At 41.4% G+C, this 25,972-nt stretch overlaps 1 protein-coding gene across 4 annotated transcripts in view; it reads left to right on the top strand.

Annotated features, from left to right (window-relative positions):
• Positions 1–25,972, top strand: part of FAAP100 (FA core complex associated protein 100) — a 333,418-nt gene that overhangs the window by 98,320 nt on the left and 209,126 nt on the right. For all 4 annotated transcript variants that reach the window (XM_069199774.1, XM_069199775.1, XM_069199776.1 and 1 more), the window contains one exon: positions 4,711–5,645. In XM_069199774.1, coding sequence (XP_069055875.1) covers positions 4,711–5,645 — 935 coding nt within the window. The remainder of the gene's footprint in view (positions 1–4,710; positions 5,646–25,972) is intronic.

Below are 25,972 nucleotides of genomic sequence, written 5' to 3'. Positions count from 1 at the left end.
TGGTCTACCCATGGGGGTATCAATGCTGAAAAGCAATGTAGATGGTACCAGCTCCACCCTCCTGTTCCCATCTCCAACTGGCCCCGGTATTGTGCTTTGCACATTATGGCTGCGCTCCTGTGTGTGTAAAATAGCCAGTTGACGGTGACTTGCACTGGATTTTTCAAAATGGCACTGTTTTATCCTTGAATCCTACTTAACTTTTTATGCTAGTTTTGAAACGTGTACTCGCACTACTCTTGTGCGAGTACTCTGCTGCCCCCTGCTGATAGAATGCTGTCCCTGCGCAGGCCAATGCTGTGCGCTCCTTCACCTCTGCCAAAGGCGGCCATCTAGCACTCACTGGAAGTTCACTTGGAGGGACTCTCATGCGCGCACGAACCCTCTTCCACTTTGCCCCCTGCCTCATGGAGCTCTCAGGGAAGTGAAGATGCCGCTCCAGGGTCAGACGCTTCTTAATCTTCCCTTTCAGCCTCACTTTTAATGTGCACAACGCTTCTGGCTTTAACCTTAGCTTTTGGCAGTTAGCATGCCCACAATGCCGCCACGACGCCACTCGTGGCTGACCGCTTACGGCGAGTGAAGCCCACCCAAGCCTTTGAGAGCACCCCAGGCTGTACAAGGTCTCTCCCCCCCACACACATATTGCACAATACCTTGAGTGCTTCCCTCACTGCTAAGGCTTTATCCATCATTGTGACCATCTTAATGAAACCTGCATTAACTTCCCTGACACCAGGCCTAATTTGGGGACAAAAATGTACACCTATTTCCAGGCCACATCGAAACTAACTGGGCCATTCCCAAGATGACAAGGGACCCTAACTGTCACGAAAGCCCTGCCTGAGCCTTACTACCCAATGGGAATCCCTGGTGGCTTGGACTGCGCCACCCACCACCCCCCTAAAGAACACCGACAGTGGACATCCTTTCATGTTGTTTTACCTAACAAGCCCAGGATAGATTATTGGACCTTCTTTTGGATAAAATGGCTTCCTTAACCCAACTAAGTAGTGCATACCTGGGGTGACTACCTACTGCCAGTTCTTTATTGGTTGTTTCCAAATGACCACACCACAAGCTTTCCAATTCCAGCTCCTCTTGCTGCCCAGACAAATCTAGATCTGCACGAAATTCCCATAATTTTGCAGCTCCCAGGGCCTATTGTCATTCCTTTCTGTGAACAGCAACGGAAGCCCAGTTAGTATGAATGGAAATTACTTTTTACTTCCTCTAATTAACATATGTCTAAGACCTGAAATTGCTTGGTGGACCTGGAATCTTCCTTCCTTAATCAGACAGCTCCCTGCAGGGTTCAGAATCTCCACTCAAATTCAGCATTTGGAAATGACATTTAGAGGGCTCTTCGGTTCTCTCACTGGGGAGGCAAGTTTTGGTTTAGAGATTATAAATGCTATCAGTCCTCCACTGTCCCTCCCCACTTGCTCATCTATGACTGACTTGTATTCTTAAACCAGGGATTAAGAAACCTTGGAAGATGTGAGTTGTTTTTGTTTTATCCACTGGAAGATTCTGTTGGGTTTCTTCTCGAGTTGATCTGCTTTTATGAAAGGGACATGATATGTGACCCCTGAGCCATGCTCGCCTTTCTACTTCAAGGAAGTTCAGGAAGGGGAGTATTTTATAATTGCCAATTTCGCCAGCATTCTAGAATGAAACCACATATGGAACAAGCTGTCAGCAGTCAACCTGAAAGATGTTTACGTCCTCATTTTTCTTTGCCACTGCATTGTCGATTAGTAAGGGGAAGCGTCTGAGAAATATTACCATTACCATTTGCTATCATGGCGCTACACTCCCCAGACTGTTCCTGCAGTAATATCATGTACAAAAATAAGGGATCCAAACTTTTCCTTAACTCAATGCTTGGTTGATGTCCAAACAAGACATAAATATTCACTTCAGTTCAGTACTGCAAACCTTTTTTGTTTGTAGCTAGGCCTCTTAATCCACTGTCAATAAAGAAGTACTTGTTCATGTTTTGTTTTCAGTTCACTAAGGTACATCTGGACACAAAGGTATGCAGGACATTGCCACTGTCAGTGCAATTCTTAGACCTATTTTACAAGCACACAAGAGACAACATATCATCTTGATGATTCCAGTGTTAATGGCATCTTTCATTCTAGCAGTACTGATGGGCAGAGTCATTTTATTGGAAATTTTGAAGATACAAAGGACTTGCAGTCTTGTAATTAATATCTCATGTCAGTTGCAGATGTTTAAATCATTAAATTCCTCGAGATACAGATGATGGGCCATTCTCTGCAGTCTCGAGTTACGTGGCCTGTGGTGACTCAGAAAGGGGTCTTGCACATCAATGATCAAGCATTAAGCTACGTTTTCTAGCACTAAGATAGTCCTTTTCACTGTGGCATGGCAGGGCATCTAATGATTTCATATTAATTTTATTCATTTAAGAATAAAATAAATCGCAGGCACTCCAATGCCGTTTTCGGGTTATTTTCACCCATGGGGAAACCTCAACCCGTTTGTCATTCTACCATATTTTTTAACGCATTGGCTCAAAAGCCTTTCAATTCTGTGACACCTTCTCATACAAAGTTATGTGGAAACATCTTTTTATAGCAGCAGTCACGCCAGTCACTGGTATTACATAGCTTCAAGATCTCATGACAGGAATCACTTTTGTTTTATGACAAATGAAACGGTTTTACAAATTCATGCTTTTTTAAAACACTTTTCTGAATTTTACTTGAACCTTTAATACACAAAAACATTTGTTTGCAGTTGGGAGAGATCCCCGTTTTTATTTAGATAGATCTAAACAGTTCTGTCAGTTTTTAAAGTTGTTTCCTTCCTAAAGGAGTTCTGCTGTCAATTAGAGAGCAATACATGCTGCCATAGTTTGTTGGATGGTTTCACATATTATAGAAAGCTGCTCCTTCGTGCCTCTTCTGAGTGTGTTCATGACAGGCGCCGAGGGGCAAACCCTGCTGGCATCTTGCTTCAGTGGCATGCCCTAACGGTTCGAGCACTACCTGGGCAACCGTTCACGCCTTCTGGAAATACCTTGCATTGGACATCAGCTCCTGAGCTAAATGGAAATTGTCTTGCTCTTTTGATCATTTTCGGCTAGACGGAAGTTATGTTTCTGCCTCCCACTGTTATTCATGCTTTTGAACATCCTCCTAAAACTAGTACTTAAGAGCCTAGGATAAAAACAATGTAAAGGTTGCTCGCATACGTAACTATGATATCCTTAAATCTCTTCTTTGATTCAACCCATCCATTTTCTCGACCTCTTTCTGTCTGTGGAACAGTCCTCCCTTCCAGACAAATGAAAAGGGGACGAGTGTGATAGGGGCTGGACATAAGCAGAGGGGCCGCAGCCTGTGAGTGTGCTGAGCCAGCCGCTCTGGAGTTTCCAGTGTCGCTTTTAAGCTCTGTAGAGATGCTCGGTCTTCTGGTCCAGGACTGGATGTCCCTAACTATGACTGATGGAAGCTGCGGGGCTACGAATTCCGGCGTTACTATGGTGAGTAACTTTTGGTTCTCATTTGCTGTTTGTTTATCACTTGGAATCTGTGTTGGAGGTGATGCTGCTTGACAGCTCTACCATTTAAGCATACTATCAATACATGCAGATCCTGTTTTAGAAATGCAGCTCTTTTCATCGTGCCCAGATTCTCCTTTTGATAGAGCCTGTTTTTTTGTGTGAAAATCATGAGTCTTATAATTTATCTTTATATCCATCCATGTTTCCAGATTGTCTCATGAGATGTTGAATTTGGATGATTTTATGCATAGATACGGTGTTTAATTTCACTTAGCAATTCTGGTTGAGGCGGAGCCGTTTATACAATACTGGGTGGGGCTCCTTGTCAGTACTTGCTGTAATTGCAAATTTGTGTGAACACAGTTATAATTTGTGGTAGGTTACCCCTTAAGGGGCACTTACTTTGCAACAATGCTTGGTAGAGATTATTAATTCTTTTACAATTGCAGGATATTTTCAGTTTCTTACATAAATCCACATCGGTGTTGCCAGTAATTGTTTGCCCGTATTTTTTTAAAGCCCCAAAGTTTTCTTCTTGTCTTTTATTAAACCTCGTGAAATAACAGGGTTCTGAAGGCCATTTCATTTGCCAAATCTTTGCTGGTCATATTCTTACCAAAAAATAAAGCTGCATTAGGGCTGCCAAAATGTTGCGTTCTCCACATTTCTCACATTATCATCTCTCACTAGGTGTCAACCATACACATTCTCAACCCCTCATCACCAAATATCCCTCTCATGTACACAACTACTGCATCAACAGTAGCCAACCAGTAGCCAACATGCCCCTCTCATCACCACATTTCCACATGGGCACCTTCATACGTGATCAAGATTACACGTCCTGTATGTTCACACATACTAAATGAGCTATGTTTCCACAAACAAGTGAAAAAACTACTTGAATGCAGTCTCTCAATACAGGGCGCACTAATAAAGAGACTCTTTATTCTAAAGCTTGTTTATAATTTCCATGTGTGGATACGGTTTGCGCTGCTGAATAGCCAAGATAGAATACGTATAGTAGAAATAGGCACAAAGCTCACCCTGGTTAAGGTACAAAGATAATGAACAGAGGCATTGATCTTTGTGATAGTTGTGACGTTCCCTTTGCCTTGCTTGATAAATTGTTTGCTCTGCACTTCTGAGTATTTCTCATTTATTTAAAGGTCATTGAAGAAACCAGATATTGACCGAAGTCGAGGAAGCTGCCCTCCCAGTGTTCACACCATGGGTTCGGAAGACTGCATTTTGCCAGACTCCACCATTTGCATGTTCACAGTAGTGAATGGCATCCTGATTACTGTGTCCAGATGTCCAGGCAGATGGAGAATTCGGAAATTTCAAAGTGATCCTCAACATCAACAAAAAGTATACGATCGGCCAATTGGTGAAGTGGAAATTCCAGCTTTCTTCAATTCAGGAGTCGATGAAGCAACAATGGAGTTGTGTTTTCTTCCTTTCCTATGTTGCTTGGCTCCTCGTGCAAGCAAACCTCCTGATGAAGAGCTCACTCACCGTAGATTCTTCACAGTGGAAGCTCCTTTTTTCAGTCTCCTTTTTGGAGTTGATGCGGCTATGTTGCATTCACCTGTGGTTCTTTGTGGTTTCCCAGATGGACGTTTGTGCTGCATTCCTCTGAAGACTGTGATAGGTCATGATATGAAAAGTGGCTTCCCTTTAGGTAAAGACCATCCTTCATTACCACAACTTCTCCTCTACCACTTGGAGCAGCCAGTTGTTCACATCGGGGTTTTGAAGCGCCATCCTGGAGAAGTTGACAATGAACACAAAGAGTCGACCTCTGCAGGCTTGAATTTTGACTGCATAGTTGCCATAGGACATCAAGGCAAGTGTGTCACTGTGACATCTGGCATGAAAGAAGAGGCAGCAGTTCTCGTTTTTAAGGAGTATCACCTTGGAGGACCCATTATTAGTAGCATCTGCTGTGACAGCAGTCTTTACTACAGTACCCATTCTAGCATCTTTGCCATGCACATAACATCCGAAGATTGGGAGACTGAGAAATTGCCTGCTTTGCTGCCCGTAAACTTGAATATCTGCAGTGCTGCTGCCATGACTATGTCTTCCAGGACTGGAAGAGGTACAGTATGGTCCAGTAGGCTAATTTGTGGTGTTGAGGGTATATTTGGGAAGTGTTTGGGCAGTCCCTTCTTGTGCTTGCTTTCTGTGACAAATATAACTTTCAGCTTCAGTCATTTGCTGAATTAAGTTACTGTATATCATTTTAATGTAGTTAGCTCTTATATTAGCAAGGAGAAGAGGTAGAAGAGGCAGGTCTGTGTTATGACTTAAGAGTAAGACCATGGTTTTCAGTTTAACTGTATTTCTAGATGTGGGTAAGTTTCTACAAATGGTATTTCAGTAGCAAAACAGTTAGACTGTGGTAGGTTACTTACCTCACTACAGCCTAACAACAAAGTAGCGGTGTAAATGATAGTTTGCATGTATATGGGGGTGCACCACAAAAGAGTCTCTTTTTCATTGATGACGTATCTCCTGGGTCAGTGTTGGGGGTTACATCTGTCTCTTGTAATGCCTATTTGTGAGCCAGTGTTATAACAGTGTGAGTACCTCGCAGCAAGACCACAGATGACCGTTTACTTTGGTAAAGAAGCTGAAAATAAGTATCCTTTCTCAGTCGGGAACCCAGACTGCAGAATGGCGCCAGTTCTGAAATCCACATTGAGTTTCACTTCCTGCACCCCAGTAAGAGATTGAAAATATACTTCTTCTAAGTCTACTAATGTACTTTCAGAGTGTACTTCGTTTATTGTACTGTGCTGCACAAGTTTTCTCAAGCCTTCTTCAGTGTTATTGAAGTGGTGAAAGTGTTGTTTTATTTTTTTGAACATTCATATAGTGGAGATGTAAATAAGTTTACAAGGCAGAATTTAGTTGATGTGAATGAGTCTTTCTGTATGTCATTGACCTGTGCAGAATAATCCACAATCGAATTGCCCAGCTTTATTGTTCAGTCAAGGCCTACGTACAGAAATATTGGACAATTGACTGAAAGAGAGAAAGGCCAGATAAAGGTAGTGAGACTTCACTAAAGACCTGTTGACTGTAGTAATGAGTGGTATATGTGGGGCATTTGTATCTTACATATACAATCTTTACAAAATTTAGTCAGAAGTAACTTGAGGGTGGACAAGATTTCAGTGGGATAAGTGATTATAAAATGGGTCTCTGTGGATGCTGATGCAAGCGATAGGTGACTGTGAAATAAATGTTAAACTGTGAGTGAGGAGAGTTAAGGGCAATGGAAGTGAGGAATGAAGAATAAGATAGGTAGGACAGAGAGGACACGGATGGCTTAAATTCTAAAATTGACAAACCAAGTCCGAAACTGAGCTTAAAGTAGATACTTAGGGGGTTATTCTAACTTTGGAGGAGGTGTTAATCTGTCCCAAAAGTGACGGAAAAGTGACGGATTTACCACCAGCCGTATTACGAGTCCCTATGGAACTCGTAATACGGATGGTGGTATATCCGTCACTTTTGGGACGGATTAACACTCCTCCAAAGTTAGAATAACCCCCTTAGTGAGTTACAGGATGTCTTGGTTCTAAATATTTCTTCTTCCTCTCCTACCTGAATAAAACAAGCAAACAAAACAAAGTCAATAGGTCTTGCCTTTGAAAGACATTAGCCAGCCTTTTGGCTTTGCCAATGATTGTGCTGAACAGCATCTACAAAAACAAAGGAAAATGGCTGGCCCACTCTGATAATGTATGTTTGCACATGTCATCAAGTATACGCTCATGTGTCATGTTGCCTCATTGGACATTTTTTTCTAAAATGGTGGATACCCAGCTTGGAGTAGCAAATTAAAAAATAAAAAGGCTTGAAAGTGCATTACTGAGAGAGAAGTGTAGGAATGGGTGAGGATATGTTAACTCAGTGCACTGAGTGGTGGGCAGCAACACAACACCGAGCTGGGAAGTGAGAAGTAGCAGAGAAGTTTGTGGTAACAGCCAGATCGTGAGAATGAGTGAGTAACAGGCACGCAGGGGTGGGCTTATGCGGAGCAAAAGTTGGACTGATGTGCGTCAGTGGTTGGAAATGGATGACGAACAGTGATGTATGGATGGTTGGATGAATTGATGGGCAGATGGCTGTGAGGGATGATCTTTGAATAAACTGAACTTTATATTGATTCTGTGGATAGATGGATGGGCAGACAAATGGACGGACTATTGGGCAGATGGCCTGAGAATTGAATGGATATTGTTGCTGTGGTTTGCATTTGTTTGCTTCCCAGCTCTCACAAGTGTTGTGAGTGGGGACTGAAATCTTGGGGATGGATATAAGGTAGGCTACTGTCAGGTGGGACACAGTTGCTGGGACTTTTGAAGACCGTGTACTTCTACTGACATTGATGGGATCTCCTTATCTAAATAAATTATTCCTTTTATGATTTCACATCATCTGGATCCATTCATCTGTAATTGTTATAATACAAAAAAATTGAATCTGGATTGGATTGCTCATTGTTTTTAGTAATTTGGAACTCAGTTGCCTGCAAAGTTTGAAACAACGAACATTTGACAACTGTAACTACTTTTATTGTTTTGTCTGCAGTGTGTTCCTAGATATTGATGACTACATTGTCTCTGTTCTTATTTTTTTGTTTTATTTGTCTCGTATCAAAAATGTCCTTAAATTTTTCCTTACACAGGGAATCTCACATGAATTAGAAAATGTGGGAAGCAACTTTTTTTGTAGCTTATGTCGAGGTGTTGTTTACGATTGTGGATCAGAAAGGAAATTATCGCTACTGAAATATTGTTTATGGCGATTTGGTTTAAAACAGTATTAGATCCTGCCTTTATTGGTTAATCCTGGTAAAATTGATGTGTATTAGTATGGGTCTAAACAAATGAGCATTAGATATAGAAGGACTCATGTAGTAATGGAATAATTCAAATTCTATTTCTAGAAAACAATGCAGAGAAATCCATAAAAGGTATTATCTGAGTTCCAGGGGACATTAGTGTCTATGTGTAACTTCAAATATTTTAATTATGATCAGGTGGTTCACAATCAAATTTACATGAATACGAATAGTAAGAAAGTCCAGAAAAGATTATAGGCTAGTGCAGATCTGTCACTTAATGCAGCAATAGAAATTACTAAAGGAGTGAGACATTCTGAGAAGTTTGTGCAACAAATACTAGGGAAATCTTAACAGTGAAATTAATGTTTTAAATAAATATGCCACTGACAACAAGATCAAGAAGGGATTATTACGTAAGAATGATGTAGAAAGACACAACCTAATTGTTACAGATGTGGCAGTTCACCCCCGTCTAGGAACTCTTTGCTGTTATCTGGCTTTTGACAAAATGTGTTCAAAATATGATAAGAAAAGGCATTTTAGTAAAGTATGTAGGTTGAATTTTAGAAGAGTTAATTTCATAACTGAAGACTGACTAAATAGAGCAACAGAATTGGAGCAAGACTCTAACACTATGTTGAGTACAGGTGAAGGAGATGGGGGAAAAAGATTTCCTTTGTGTGAAATCGAAATTGATGATAAACCTCTTACAGTACTTTTAGATTCATGTGCTTGATATACCATTTTAGATAAAGATGTACTCAGTTGTAGAAAAATAATGAATTATAGCCTCCTAATCCATCTCTTAGTTTGATATATGGGACATAAAATTGATTTGACTGGTTATTTTGGGCTGATTTAGATTTTCTAGGATGACACACGTGGGGAAGTTTACGTATCCAGAAAAGGACAATCCTTGTTGGGTTGACCTCACCAAGAGGAAAGGGGAATCAAACTTGACTTAAGATCTAATCCTCCAGTATATGTGCTAAATAAATCTTACTCAAACAATCCACTTACTGATAAAGGTATGGGACACATAGGTGAAATTAAAATACAAGGAGGTATTTTTGTGAAAAATTGGGAGTTTGTATCGTATAGTATTAAAACAATGGGCAGTTTGAGTATGCCATAAAGTCAGAAATGTTCTGTTTACTTAAAGTATTCTTGATGGTTTATATGAAAAAGGAATCATTAGTAGAGCCCTTGCCTTGGGTTTCACCAGTGATTATTTCAGTAAAGGGGTTGAGAGAATTGAAATTTTGTATTGATTTGTGTCGTTTGAATAATGCTATCTGGGTAGCCTTCCCTTACCTACTTGTCATGAGATGCATCTATCTTAGCTGGAGCTCATGTATTTCCTACCCTGGGCTTAGCTAGTGCCTGCCTCCAGGTCAAATCAGATGATGAGTCAAGAATGTTAACCACTTTTATTACACCAGAATGAATGTGTAGGTACTGAAGAATGCCTTTTGGTTTAGTCAGCTCTGCTTATGTGCTTCAAAGATTGATGAAAGTGACACTTGAGGGAATACCGTGAGAAGTTGCATTTCACAATTATATTTTTGTCTTTAGGCAGGATATAAGAACTTAGATAAAGTATTTAAATCATTATCTGGCTAAAGGATAGAATTTGAAATTAGAGAAATGCAAGTTCTACACACTTTAAGTACAATATCTGGGCCATTTGATAAAATGGTTGTGCATAAATGTTAAAGATATTATAGAGATTCCAAATTCTCCTTCAAAGGAACAGTTAGTAGCTTTTCTTGGCTTCTTCTAAAAATTCAACAAGAATTATGCATTTAATTTAAGCCTTTCAGGAAATAGTTGAAAATGCAAAATTAAATGGTGTTGTATGTTAACTAATGTAATCCAAACACAAACTGTCAGTGCACCTTATCTTCATGCATTTATGTTGGAAAACAATGTGTGGTGATTGTTGATGCAACTAGCTGTGGATTAGGAGCAATTCAATGCAGAGAGAAGAAGGGAAGAAATTGATTTTATATTGTGCATCTAGAACAGGGAGCTCCAACCTTTTCTGTAGTCTGAGCGACTCCTGATCAGTGAAAATCATAGTGAGCTACTGAAGGCTAGACAGCTTGCGCATTGTTACCAGACAGCCCCATGCCTAGATTAATTGACTTTTAGCCTATTGTCCAACAAGCCATATACCGTGGTTTGAACAAACTATTTTGAATTGGGGCACTTTGAGAGGGCTGCTATGTGTGACAGTGAGAGCGTGGTCTTTGGGGATGTATGAATATGTGAACATATGAATAAGATATATTTATATTGGTGACTGAGCCTGTGTTGTATGTACTTGCAGCACAGGACATACCTTTCGCTATATGTGGCACCATTACATGTATAACACAAACAAACAATATATTTTTTTTTAAAGGGAGCAATTTAAAATACTGAAAAATGTTCTGCTAAAATATGCATAATATGGAACATTTGTCTGCACTTTATATTTTGCTCATCTAATTAAAAAAAAATGGTTTTATTTTTCAGTTATACTTATGGCACAGTGTCTGCTGGCTATTGGGAGAAAGAGTCATGTTTGTAAAACTTTGAAATGGGAGAACATTAAAATGAAAAGTTAACTTAACCATTAAGGTAACTATTTTACCTCTGTGACCCGGTCCCAGCCTGGTTCATAAATCTGACTCAGCACTGCTCATAGTCAGGCCCTGCTCTCTGCAGCCTAATGATAATAATGTAAAATAAACATAGACTTTTCTTAACTTTAAAAGGAATTTATGACGGTGTGCTTATTTAAAAATGGTAGCTCACGATCAACTGGTTGGAGACACCTGATGTAAAACATTTTGTTAAGCAGGAAGAAACTATTCTGTTGTAGAGAAGAAACTGCTTGCATGTGTTTGGTGTTCTGAACATTCTAGGATATTTTTATGGGGAACACAAATTGGCTCTGAAACGGATCAAAAACCTTATGTGAATATGCTTTTTTTCTGATGAAGGGCGCATAATGATTGCTAGATTAGCTAGGTTAGCGTCCCAAGTTACAAGTGTTCCAATACTGAATACAGTATGTTACAGATTAGAACAATGTTCATTCTGATTGCATGCCCAAACTACCTATAGTTGAGGAAGGATATAACAAGGAAGAAACTCATGACTCCCAAGAATTTGAAGTTGTGTTTCATATGCTGATAGTCTAATGAATGATGAGTGTGGTGCTTTTGGTGAAAGTGCATGAAATGAAGAAATGGAAAAAGATTTGATTTTGTGTGAAGTTGTTATATTTAATTAAGAATGGGTTGCCTGATGAATGGAAAATATCTGGTGAAATGAGTTTTGCCAGTATGCAAGAAGAATGGAATAGTGATGAGGGCTGATAAATGTGTTCCTCCTTTTGGATTAAGAATGAGAATTATTGATTGTTCTCATGCAGAACATATTGGAATCTCAGGGACAAGAAGATAGTTGTGCCAAACATTTTGGTGGCCTGATATTGATACTGTGGTAGATAAGGAAGTCAAATCTTGTGTTATCTGTGTAAGCCAGTCATTGCCTGGGATTATCCAGTCAGGATCCCTGTTGGACCAATGAGAAAATTGGGTATAGGTATAATTGGTCCATTTCCTATTCTTCCTAGACAAGATGCCTTTGGGATATTTGTTTTGGATTTCTTTCTCAAGTGGCCTGATGTAAAATTGGTTTGAAGAGTCACATCAGCAATTGTGGTGGACTCTTTGGATGAATTGTTCTGTAGAGATGTAATTCCTGAAGAGACTGTCTCTGATAATGCTTCTTAGTGTTTTTGGTAATGTATCCAAAAGTATTTTTCCCAAATGTGAGATTAAACATAAGAGAATTTATTTTCATCTCAAAACTAATAGTCACACAGAGAGATTCAATAGAGTTGTGAAAGAAGCTATTAATTTGGCAATTATGGAAGGATTAATTGGAGAAAAGCTGTACAAGCTAATTGACTTCTATATTGGGCTAATCCTAATTCTGTAATCTTGGTTTGTCCTTTTGATTTAGTAAGTGGGAAGAGGTATAGTACTAAATTGGTTCCATGGTGGCTAAAAAACAAGAGTGGTAGATATTTTGAAATTGATTTTAGGATTATAAGAGAAGTTGTGAAGGAATACCAGCAAATAATGAAAAATATGATTAGGAAGAGAGAGGCCCTTGCAGTAAGTAATCAATAAATGTTGGTGATTGAAGAGGTCTAAAGGAAAACGATGTAGCAGGGATGAGGACATCATCCTGGTCAAACTGTGTACATATCACAAAAGTATTTAAAAATGCTGAACGGATTGAAGGTGGGACTGTGTGGAATTTTAACTGTTTCTTTATGTAAAAGTACAGGGATGCAAGTGAGACTGGTGATAGTAATCATAAGGTATTTGCCTTTAATCGCATACGAAAGAACATCTAAAGATTCACACCTTTGCCTTATGTCATGGTATAATGGTGTAATGGGTGATTCCACAAGTCATAATTTGAATAATAGAGAGACTTGTAGGATGCCTGTCTGATTCAATGATTGTATTTTACACTGATTGTGTATAGCCTCATGTGTATTTTCTGGTGTATTTTTCTTATTGTAATATTTTTGTTTACATAAATGGGAAGATGTGTGATGTTATGGTTTGAACCTATTTACTTTCCAGCTCTTGCATGTGTTGTGAGCGAGGGCTGGAATGTTGGGGGTAGTTATAAGGAACTGTGCTTTATAAGGAACTGTGCTATTTCGTGAGACACAGTTGCTGGGACTCTTGAAGACAATATACTAGTGCTGTCATTGACCAGATCTTCTTATCAGAAAAAATGATTCCTCTTTATGGTTTCACGTTGTCTGGATCCATTTGTTTATAGTTGCTTTACCTGCAACAGATAGATCAATTGAGGATTAAGGTAGGGCTGGTTGGAGAGATGGTGCGGAGGGATGGAGAGGAATAATATTTGGAAGAATGGGTGATTCAGTTGATGGATGGATAGATAGATGGATGGTCAGTCAGCAGTCTGACAGATGGATGAACACACAGACAGGCACATGTTTATGGGTGGGAAGGCTGATGGAATAATAGGTGGCTGAGAATTTGTTGGATGTGGGTGCACTTGCTTGTTATTAGGAGTTTCAGCATTGTAAGATTCCTTTTGCAATCATCCAGTGACAATACTCTAGATAGGAACAGGCTGACAGCTAACGACAGTAGGTTTGTTGTTGTCACGGTCTAACATTGCCTGCCCGTACCGGTCAGTGTTCTATGTCTAAACAGTACTACCACTCTTAAATGAAGATATCTATCCTCAGACAGTGGCAAGAGGCAGGAAAAGAATGATTGTTTTCGGCCTTTTCTAATGGTACCTTAATGGAGGAACTGACAAAATACAGGGAGGTGGGAAGAGAGACTCATATTTTCAATTTTAGGAGATGCATGAGGAGCTCGGCTGCAGAACCAGGTAGCTGTAGTAGGTACGCACATTATAATAGCAAAAGTCAACATTGTTTATTTAGCACACACTACAAAAGGGAATTGCCCTAGACCCTTTTTCTTGCATCCAGACTTATGAGAGACAGAGCCAGCTCCGTCTGGAGTTATACCTTTGGCATGGAGTCTACACAAAGGTGACTGCAGCAGGCATGCATTCCACTGAACCTTCTCAGAAGGTTGCAGAAGTGCAAATAGAAGTTCTTTTGGAATGAGCTTCTGAACAGGTCAACTGGAACTGTCAACCTTTTCAGCCATGGGGAAAAACAAAATAAAAAAAATAAGTTGGCAATCGAAAGTTCAGGCTCTGTGGCTGGTTCTCAGATAAGTCTGATTCTTTGCTGAGGCACATCTGAGTAAATATTTATATTTTGAAGCTCAACAGCATATTTAAGCAAAGGTTGAGAATGCTGCAATAAACAACTAGTACAAGCATTTGTAATGCAATAGGTCTCGCATTTGCTTGAGTTGGAGCTATTGGCATTGTAAATTCATAACTGGACTTTTCTTGCCACATAAATTGGTCAACCCTGCCTCATAATTTAGTCTTTTCCTACCATATAATTCCAGTGGCACTGCATGTAGCTAAAGCACTTCCATTTACCTACTTCCTCTCTCTTCATCCAAAAATGAAACTGTTGCCATTTAGCATCCTAACTTAAATCTGCCATGCTAATTCCAGTGGAATGCCCCTTTCACCACCCCACCATCAGAGTTGCTGGCTGGCTAACACAATTCCCCAAAAAAGACATACGACAATCACAGAGGAAAAATAAACTAGAAGTGTCATTCAAACATATCAAGAGTTTTTAAACAGTCCTAGTGTAATAAGAATGTTACTTAGTCCTGAATTGTGGTCACAATTGCATTAAGGAGAGATTATTAAAACACATACAATTATTTAAACCTTTATCAGAAAGAAATGTTTGGCATTAGACTGTAATGTTCCAAACAGCAGCTAGAGGGCACCATAACAAAAATATAATTTGGATACAATATGGTCAGGTGACCATATTGTTAGCCACTAGAGGGCATAATTCCCTGAAAAGAACAGGAGAAGATAATGCAGTGTAACCATATACTTAGCCTTTATAGGATGTTTTTTGGGTTAACACGCCTAGATGCAAAGATATAATAAGCAAGGCCCTTAGAACAAAACTTCTTCTAGCTATAAAACAAAAGTTCTAGCCATGAAAAAGAATAAAAGACATTGAATGGTGGGAGGGGTTATTATTGTGGAGTCCCTACTAACATAGTGTGGGGACCCAGAGATGATGTAGATGAAAAGAACGCCTTGTGGTCAGTGGTTTGAAGGTGGTCCCATTGCCCGAGGACCACCACAGGCTGAGTAATGAGCGAAAATGTTTTGTAAAAGTAATGCCCTGTAAAGCATTATGGGGCAACAAATATTTTAGTATGTTGATATGATGGTAATGCTTAGAATAGCCCCTAGAGGACACCACAATGAAAATAGCATTTGTTAGAAACATGGTCACGTAACTATATAGTTAGCCCCTAGAGGGTATAACCAAATAAAAAGAAAATGGTTGTAAGTAGTAGAAAAAATGGTAATAAATAATTCAGAGTAACAATATATGAAGGCCCTAGAGGGCATAGTGCATTATGTATTTTCAGGGATAACAGGCCTATAGCAATGATATTACAAACAACACCCTTAAAACACAAGCTATTCCCAGCTAGAAAACAAAACTGAATGGTGGGAGGGGGTTAGTATTTTGGGGTCCCCGCTAACCTAGTGTGGGGGCCCAGAGGTGAGCTAGACAGAAAGAGCGTGTTGTGCTAAATGTTTTGTTGGTGGTCCCATTGTCCTAGGACCACCACGGGCTGAGTTTTGGGCAAAAATGTTGTGAAAACGAATGCTTGCGAAGCATTATGGATAGAGTTTTCCCGAGTGCAGTGACTATTATAGCATCGGCTCCCCCGCTATGCCGTGAGAGCCGCTTTCGATTTGAGGATTTCTGTTTTATGTAAAGAATTTACCAATGTCAAGTGCTTTAAGGGGAGAGCCACACAAAATGTACTCTGATTAGGTAACTGTGACCAATATGACCTGCGCTTCAATACAGCTGAACGAGTTCATGCCGTTGTTCCTGTTCACACTGTGAGCGCCATGACTGCCATGCAGCACGATGGGGGAGAAACAAAAACTAGTTTGCTCAAGCTGAAGTAAATTGGCAATCGTGCAATACTCCATGTAACAGGGGCCGTCTGCAAGGCATGACAAAAACAGTCTCAAGGCAGGACAAACGTAGAGCAATTACGAATTACATCAAGTGATTTTTGAAAGACAAGCCCAGGAGTGAGTGAAAGTGACGGGCGTGACAAGGGCATGGTTAAATGCCCAAGAGGTCAAATCAAGATACTTTTATTTTTAGTCATTCTATTAGTAAATGTTAAATGCAAAGAATGGGAGGAAGATAATAGGGGGAGAGAAACACAATGGGAGAGAGCTGCAAAACGCATACACTCTGATGGAATACTTAAAGAAAATGAAAAAAGTAGTTACCTGAAAGTGAGCAGTAGAATGACAGAAGTCAACTAGTCAAGAGGATGGTAAAGAGGCTATGCTCCACTGGAGGGACAAACACAAGATGTACAATGGAACAATAAAATAAGAAGCAAGCAAATACGAGTGACCATAAAGCCATCCAGTGGGCGGTTTGTAAGTTCTTAGTAAGTTCATAAAAGGCATTTTGCAACCAGAAAGCTGTCTGAAAGGCTTGACCTAAGAAAGAACTGAGACTTTCCCTTCACCCCACTGCACTTCCCAATGTAACATATACACAATAGAGTGTATTATTCTTCATTCTCTGTCCTAATCACAGGAAGCGTATAATGAAATTGCTTGTGTGACCCTTTAACTAGTTTGATGGTAAAGCATCTGTCTGCTGTAAAGAAAGAAAGGAGGAGAGAACATATTTTTAACAACTTTGAGATTTTCTGTTCATTAACACTGCATGTTATTATTCACCTTGTGGTTGGCTGCCCTGTTGGACATACAAGTCGAATGTTTGTGGGTCGTTAAGTGAGCAGTGCAGTGGTTCAAGAAATACAATCTTTTCATGGTGTGGAATAACAATATCTTTTACAATTAATCATTTAAGATTACAGCGTTTAGCTTTAATTGAGCTCCTTGAGAGCAATACAGTTGCACGTTTACAAACACTGCCTATTTACAATCTACACTTTTTATGAAATATAGTGTACACAGATAGCTTACTAAATCTCCCTAGTCTGTGCTCTCATTCAGAATTCTGTTGTTGAAGATTGAGATCTCCTTTGATATTCTAAGTACTGATTTTAGAACGTTTTTCCTGGGCAGTGGTAGGCCTGGACATGCACAACATTTAGGCATCAGAGACTCTCCTCTAGTTTTGCAAAGCCAACAGATCTGTGTGTTTCCCTGCACCCTTAGCTGAGCTGAGCTTGGTGTATTTTCTCATATTTGCAGGTATCAAACATTTAAAATGCCATATTGAGTTATTACACCAAGGTTTGATAGAATGTATATTTCATGTGTTCATTTTATATGTATGTTAGTGATAGCTTTCTACCTTTCAATAGGCACATCCTTTTAAGATCAGCATTAAATGATGCATTTTTTATTTTATTATAAATAGTTTAAGTTGCAAAAAGAAAACTTCTAAATTTGTCTAGCCCATTGTAAGTCTTAATTGTCTAACACTGAAGCTGAGCATTTTCATATACTTCGTTATTGCAATTAGTTTTACTATTTGTGAGGTGTTAGGTGGCGCTTATGTGTTTTTACCTAACTGCAGGGCGATTCAATTAGTGCAGTTTTAACTAAATCAGCCAAGTGATTTCTCCTTTTAGAACATGCGCTTCCTTTTTTATTCACATCTGCTGATGCTTCCAGTAGAGACTTCTAAACCCACATTCCTCACTTTTTGAACATTTATCCAATTGTCAGACTGGATCTGGAAACCTTTGAGCAGTATCTTTGTGTCTGTAGGTGACTCTGTGTTCCACTCCAGAAAAAATGTGCAAAACCAATACAGGCACCACTATGGCGTGCCGATATCCGTTCCTTTCCGAGCCTTCAGACACTGATCCGGAAATACTTCTTGTCTCCTCCTGACCACCATTCCTCAAATAATTCTAAACAAAACCAGTGTTTAAGGGAAAAATGTGCTCCCTCCTCAGACAACAGGTTTTAAACTTTGTAGGGACTGTCGCAAGCAAACATCTGTGACAGATCCCCATCTGGGTTTCCTGTGGTGGCTGCGGCCATTCGGGACCAGTAGGCAAAACTATGTTGCCAATCATAGGAAGACCCTTAGTCTTGGCTAATCCAAACCTAAAGGTTGGTCTCGATCCTGTTCCCGGTCCATAAGTTGGTACCATCGTCAGTTGCCATTGTGCTTCAAATCCTCGGATAAGTTGAAGAAAAAGCATAAAAAATCCAAGTTGGAATTGCCCCCCTTCCACCACTCTCGTACTCCTGAGAAAAGGCAAAAGTGTTGCCATGCCTTTCGATCTCGCTCCCGAAAGTCAGTTGACGTTGGAGCCAATCCTGGACCTTGTCAAGGCAAGCCTAACTTTCCGAGCCCATCAGCGACACCAAGGCAGATCCTTAAAGTTCCACGAGACAATGCTTTGACTCTTTGGGCTTCTTCCTACTCCCTTTTGTGCACCTACGTTCCCAACTGAGCTGAGAGACCCTAAGCTTGGGATATCCCTGGTGTGAATTGGACCCTCCAAGCCCACGACCAGGACCCTTCTGGTGCCTTTGCCGACTCTACGTCGGATGCTCAATGGGACTCTGTAGCTCAAGTTATCCCAGGGGTCATAGTGGACCTTCATCCCCTACAGATCAAAGCCATAAAAGGTGGCCACAATGCTGCAAAATGTACTACCTATTGTGGCGAAGGTACCACAGATTCCATTGATCGAACCCTTGGCACTAGTGTCACTATCTGTTGCCATGCCTGGATGTGGGATCTACGAGTTTCTTCGACTGTGTACTGTTGTCCCTTACTGGCATGCTCTTTAATGGGACTCACCTTTTTGTGGACTAGGTAAACTCTGCCGTGGAGCGTTTCAAAGAAAGCAGTGCCACAGCATGCTTCTTGGTCTTGCCTGTCCCGCCCAGCCAACCGTAACGGCCTTCGGCCTTCCTGTGGCTCTGATTGGGGCATTCCTTACAGACAACCACTTCAGCCTCAGCAGGGTTCCCAGCACTTTTGTAGCAGACGTTGTGGCACCCCCGATCCAGCAGTCAGGGACAGAGTGCCAGTAAGTCCCATTTAGCGTGCACAACCACAACACTAGAGGCAGGATTGAGTATTTTTTTCTCGGCTGGCAGGCCTTAACATCGGGCGGGTGGGTCCTGCAAATTGTATTCGAGGTGTATGTCTTATCCTTCCTCACAGCTCTGCTGCACCTTTCACCATCTTCAGAACGAAGGACAGCGGACTATTTATCCGGCTAATGGCAGGATGTGCAAGCTTTTTTGACCAAAGGGGCTATTGAGAGGGTACCCATATCGCAAGTAGGACATGGTTGTTAGAGCCAGTACTTCATGGTTCCAAAGTAGGATGGAGGCCTGTGTGCTATTTTAAATGTTCTCCCTCTTCCTTCATACGGAAGTGTGTGACGTGCCGGACTCTTATTTTCACATCCTCATCAGCAGTTCATGGTGGGACAGAAGTATTTTCAGTTTGCTTTTCTCCTTTTTGGTCTCACCAGTTCCATTGGGTTTTCACAAAAAACACGGTGGTGGAACCACCTCTTTGGAGATCAGGGATCTGAGTCTTTACCTACCTCAATGACTTGCTGCTGACGCCAATTTTACCCCAGACAGTCATCACCCACCATAGTGAACTTCTTGATACACTTGGCGTTCACTATCAGCGTGCCAAAGTCACATGTGACTTCTAGACACTCGCTTTCATCTGAGCCATTCTGGATATGGTCCAGGCTTGTGCCTTCCCCCCCGGAAAGGAGAGTCCAGGATATATAGGCTATGACTTCAATCTTTGAGCTCTGTCCTGGATTTTATTGGTGTGGCCTCCGAGGCTGCTGGAACTGATGGAGCACTACATCCTGCTCATCAAGCATGCCAGGTGGCATGTGCGCCTCAGCAGTGGGTTTTGGAGTCCCAGTAAACCTAATATCATTTAAATCTTTCTGACCATGTCCGTATCACTGAGGAAACTGCAAAAGACCTATCATGGTGGTTGTTTGACAACGGTAGGGTCAATGGCAGACCCCTTTGTTTTCCCCAACGAGAGCTGAAAGGGGTGACGGTGCATCACTTCTGCTCTGGGGTGGCCACATGGGAGACGTGGAGATCAGAGGTCACTGGTCTCCAGTGGAGGCCCTGCTCCACATCACCTTTCTGGAACTGATGGCCGTCCGCTTCTGTTGAAAGACTTCCTGCCCCTTATTAAGGGAAGGCTGGTGTAGCTGCTCACAGAAAATGTTGTGAATGACTGTCGCCTGTCAGCGAGACTGCTGGATTAGGGATGGCAACCCCTTCTACTCGTCAGTGACTGAGTCACTCCTAAGCCAGTTAGAAGCTGTGGGCCCAAACCTCCCTACTCGCTAGCAGTACTTCACCCAAACCCTAAGTAGCAAAGGTGATTTCTGGCAGCCTAGCGCTTGGACTCTGGAGTCTTCTCAGGGAAGGCCTGGTATAACAAATCATACCCCTCTTCTCTTGTTAGAAATAAGCCTCATATACGCACACAGGCAATGAAGAAGATGCAGGACAGTTTTCAATATATTTATTGAAAAGACTGCAATCTTTGATAAAATGCATGTGCTGAAATGATTATGACAATGAGAAAAAACAGAAACAGAATGGTGGGGATAAAAGTGGTAAATATGAAACCCCCCAAAATATTGCAATAAACATGAAATATTCCTAGTAATAAGGCCTAAACCCTACCCTAAATCGAGGGCTGGGCATGATAAGCTTAATCTGCCAGTAGAGTGTCCATGAGAAACGCCCCTAACCCCGTTACCTTGGGATGAGGTCAGCCACTTAGTCTTCAGATCAGGAAACGTAGAGACACAAGGCTGTGATTCACTGCAAAGCGGTGTGGAGTCTAGATGTTGTATCCTGGTGGAACCCCCTCAAACAACCTTGGTCTTGGGATGTGCTTTTATAAGGCACTTGTTATTCTTTGTGCAGGAATCCAGACACGAGTACGCACTTAAACTTCAGATTGTGTGCACAAACTTGCGTCATCAGTTACATAACAACTACCTGACATGTTTGCATTCTGTTCTTGTCAACATAAAACAAAAGGAGCATGATGACATTACCCATGCACATCACTGATAAAGAAACTTTCTCAGAATGACACTGATTAGGAAAATTAAAATATTTCTCTAAAATGCACGCATCTGCACGCAGTGCTAAAAGGAAATAATTAAATGGAATAAAACAGAGCATAAAAATAGGTCAAAGGGGACTAGATAAAAATGCAAGCTGTAAGCTAAGCTATCTCCTGTGCCCAGGTAGGAAACTAAAATGTACCCACGACAACATCACCACCATGGAGAATTGCAACAAATTGGGCTGTGTGAGGTTGTGGACTCGCCATCTCTGGAAATGGTTGGTACCATAAGAAATCTTTTTCTGAACCACCTGCCTTGATCTTTGAACACCAGAAAGGAAAAATTGAGCTGTTAACATATAGTGAATGAGGAGCAGCAGTTACACCTGTCGGTGGTGCAAGTTCTTTTCCACTCGTGGGGAGAACCTTGTCTTAATCTCTTCCACACAACAGGAAAAGTGCAATGTCAGCAGTTCTGCACGTTGGAATTTCCAAGGTGTCCCTCTCTCTCTGAAGCATGTTCCCCTTACCTGGAGATTTGAGACTTCTGTACACCTTTCCACCAATACCTCGTCTGGCCCGAGTTCTGAAGAACATCATGAACTACAGGGCCCAAGTCATCCTAATAGCCCAGGATTGAGCACAGAGAGTATGGTACCTTAAGCTCCTGGGAATGAACATCTGTTCTCCAATCCGGCTGCCCTTCCAGGTGAATCTGTTATTGCAGCAAAAGAGCAGGGTCTTGCACCTGGACCTCCAAAATCCCCACCTTCATTCTTGGAGCAGTGACAGCTGAACAACTTTTACTTACTTCGGAGGTGGTTTGTATAATCTTGGCAGTCAGGGGTCCCTCATAAAATTGCATACACCTGTTATTGGGACAAATTTGTGCTCTGGTGCAGCATGCCACAGATAGACCCCCTTCAGAGCATTTTGTAAGATGTTTTGTTGTTAGTTCTATCCCTCGCCAGGCAGGGCTTTGCTTTGGCACAGTTGAAGGGTCCCTCTTGTTTTTTTCTGCCTTTTTACGGTTGCCGGACCAGCCCTGTTTGAGTCACATGTTGTGATGCCTTTTCTGAAAGGCTCTAACTCTTCGTTCTGCCACAGTGGACTCTTAGTCTGGTCTTCATATATTTGGTGTGTACCCCCTTTGAGGCTTTACACAGTGGTCCTTTGCAACTTCCCCCCTCGAGACACTGTTCCTCATTGTCCTAACATTGGTGTGGTGGGTAAGTGAGCTTCATGCTCTTCTTGTCAACCCTCTGTATACCACCTTCTTCCTATACAAAGTGGTTCTGTGGCTAGGGCATCCTTTTTCCCATTCTGCGTCAGTCAGACCATCACCTTACTGGTGTTTTATTCTCTGTCTCATCCCTCTAAAGAGGAGAGACTTCATTGCCTACTTCCCAAAACAGCGCTGAGCTTTTACATTGATTTACCAGAGAATGCCAAGTGGACGTTCAGGCCTTTGATGGGTTTGAAAGAAAGAAGAAGGGAAAAGGAATGCCTAAAAGGACTCTCTCTCACTGGATCATGCGCTGCGTAAAGATCTGCTATACACTGGCCAAGAACCAGCTCCCAGAAGGGTTAAGGATTCATTTCACCAGAGTAATGAATGCTACCACTGCATTGGCATGTAGAATTTCTGTCCTGGAAATTTCCTAGGCGGCTACAAGGCGTTCCTGCACATGTGCATGAAGCACTACTGTCTGGACAACCAAATGCACAATGAGGAGCATTTCACCTGCTCAGTTCTGTTCTACTTTTTGGTTTGAGTCTATTCACAGACCCACCGACGAATAGATTTTGCTTTGGTATCTATTCAAAAAGTGTGTAATACGTTAGCAGTCTCTGTTAGAAGAACAAGTTACTTACCTTCAGTAACAATCTTTCCGTAGAGGCTCTATATAACTGCAGATTCCTCAGCAGCCCTCCCATCCTCCCAGTTCTGTGAATCAGGCTCTGCCACTAAAAAGATACCATGTTTAACACACTGGTCAATGCCAATATGCCGTTTGGGCCCTGTGTCTGGAGAATACCTTGAAGCAGCTGACATCAGTGCACAGGAGTGGTACCTATAACGGCTCAGCATGTCATTTCGGAAGCAGTGCAGAACCACACTGCACCACTTAGCAGCTCGCAGAGGTACTGCTTGAAAAATTCCAGATTCAGTCTGATGCCCCAGGCAATATTCAAAAGGTGAGGAATCTGCAGCTAGATAGAATCGCTACCAAAAAAAGCATTACTGAAGGTAACTTGTTCATTGGTGGCTCCTAAAATATTCCGAAATGTGTGCCTAGGTTACTTGCACACCAGTGGAATACATCCACACACAATGGTGACAATGTGATTTTGACAGACATTTTTTTTATCTTCTGTTACTCACATGATATTACAGGTAGCCTTACTGTCTGATACAAATGTAGTAGTGTGGTGGCCAACTACGAGACCAATTGATGTCGTTTAAAAAAAAAAAAAGAAATTGTCAGTCCAGTAAATTGATTTTGTTCATACTCTGCTACCAGATGTGTTTTCTTTTCTTTCCATTATGTACATTTTTAATTTATACTTTGCACTGGAGAGAAATCTGAATCATCTTTTTCATTCCATGTTTCCACTTAACTAGTATATCAGGTTTCTGTTCCATCTTTCTAAGAAGTTATTTTTGAGCTCCTGCCTATCTGCCAACATTTTTGTATACATTGTTATGATTATTCAGGTTGCTGAATTTTTTACATTTTTGGCCCATGCTAAGCATGTTCTTATATGTTGGAATAACAGTTCATTAACATACTTTGCCTGATTTCTTGTTTAGGGTCCAGCGTGCAACTGCTATGGCCTGCTGTAAACTCTTTGTGGGCTTTTAACCACACCCACTCTTGCTAGTCATCTCTGTTGTGCTTGTTTTAAATGCTTCATTTTTATTGGCACAATTTGTGAAATGTCTCTCCACTGTGTGCTGAGTTCCCTCCCTGGCAATTTCACTAATTGAACATTTTTGTTGACCATCACACTACATCACGGTTCCTCCTGTTACAGCTGTGATGGCCCTTCCTTTGGTTTCGGTTTGCCTTTCATCCCAGCCGCAATCCTTTCTAGACATTCATGCAGGGAGCCGATAACTCTCACACTCATGGTGGCTGTGGCTGACCTCAGTAAGGCGCTGTGTTTAGCAGTGACTTTACAAAACCTGAGATTTAAAAGCACCTGCTGAAAAATTCCTTGGGTGTCCAGCCTTTAGGAAACAATTAAAATGTCAAAATACCTCTTGTGATTAATGTTCCTGCTGGGGAGCGAGATGGGAGTTTTGTCTAGCATAAAGTAGCATTGAGGGTTACTATGCTTGCTGCAAAGAACAGAACTGTATTTTATGTGGATAACTCAGTGGATTAGAAAAGCTAACCTTTATCTGTGCTTTGAAACAAATGAATGTATGTGAAAGGGGAGCTATGGAGAGATGAGGGGCACATTTGCCGGGTGGTAATGAGGAACTATGAGAAGGTGGTCGTGGTGTGGGGACGCCACCAGCGCTAAAACCAGCCCTTGGTGGAGTCCTAATTTCCCAAACCTCATTTGGTACCCCCCCCCCCCAGCTCTACCTGTTTCATATCCCCACCCCAGTAGCCATTTTGAAAATTGTACATTTCCAAACTCCCAACAAAACCTCTCCCCTCTATTTCTTATTGCAAACTCAACACTTGAAAACCACCTCAATAGCCACCAGTAACCACTCTGCCTCTAGATTGCAGGACCTAACTGAAATACACATCCTTTATTGGCCACTGTTTGGACTCCTACTTAACGTAGCCCATTTAACAGCCATCCCAGAGTCTTGGAATGGATCGATTGCAAGCATGCTGCTTCACCTGCTTACCATTGTTGCACACTTTATGCATGCCTCTTGGATACATTGGGGTTGACCTATTCATGAACTAGTTACTGCTGATGGTTCCTGTTTTTCTCTCTGATGCTCCACCACCCTGTCTAGATTTCCCTAAGGTATCTATCATTGCTTAATTTGTAGAAGATGAAGTGCTGGTGCCCAAAGTTCAGCACTGATGCACCGAATACTAAGGCTGCCTTACCTGGAATCCTCCTCATGCATCTTCAGTCTACAACCAGACACTCCCTGCCCTTTTATCTCACTCTTGCAGGTTCCTGCTTTCTTCCTTTGTGACTGTATTTGCATCCATCTCTTTCTTTCCACTTTGTGCAGTTTCCCTTGTTTTTGCTTTTGGGAAATGTCCAGTGAAAAAACCATAGATGCCAGTCCCAAAAAATGAGTGCCGGTGGGCCCCATCGCCAACTGCCTGCTCAAAGTAATCACTGTCTATCACTGCTTCTTTCAAAGAACGCTTGGGAGACCCCTGCCACCTGCCCAGACCCGTTGTCACTCATAGAAAACCGTGACACAGTCCTTAGCCATCTCCCCTCATCTTCATTCATCATCCTCAGTGACATGAACCTAAGTCATAAAAATCACAGCTACCATATTCTTTTTTCACTAATTCTTTCTGCACGCTCCAACGTCAACACTCACAGTCTTCTTAATTCACTCTTAGTGCAACCTCCTTGATGCCATCCTTGTTTTCAACTTATGTTGGAGTGGCGGAGCTGCCACCTCCTGTGCCATCCGAAACGGTCCTGTTAGTCACTGCTCGTTGCCTGTTGTACAACCATAATTTTTCTTTTTTCACAGCTAGAAAATGTACTTAACATTTTTGTTTTAAAGTGTAAGAATTGTTGTCTCCACCTGTCTTAA

Source organism: Pleurodeles waltl, chromosome 7 (assembly GCF_031143425.1).
Source record: "Pleurodeles waltl isolate 20211129_DDA chromosome 7, aPleWal1.hap1.20221129, whole genome shotgun sequence".
In the NCBI taxonomy this organism is placed as follows: domain Eukaryota; kingdom Metazoa; phylum Chordata; class Amphibia; order Caudata; family Salamandridae; genus Pleurodeles; species Pleurodeles waltl.
The sequence above is the reverse complement of the archived record's forward strand: the minus strand, read 5'-3'. Positions and strand labels throughout refer to the sequence as shown.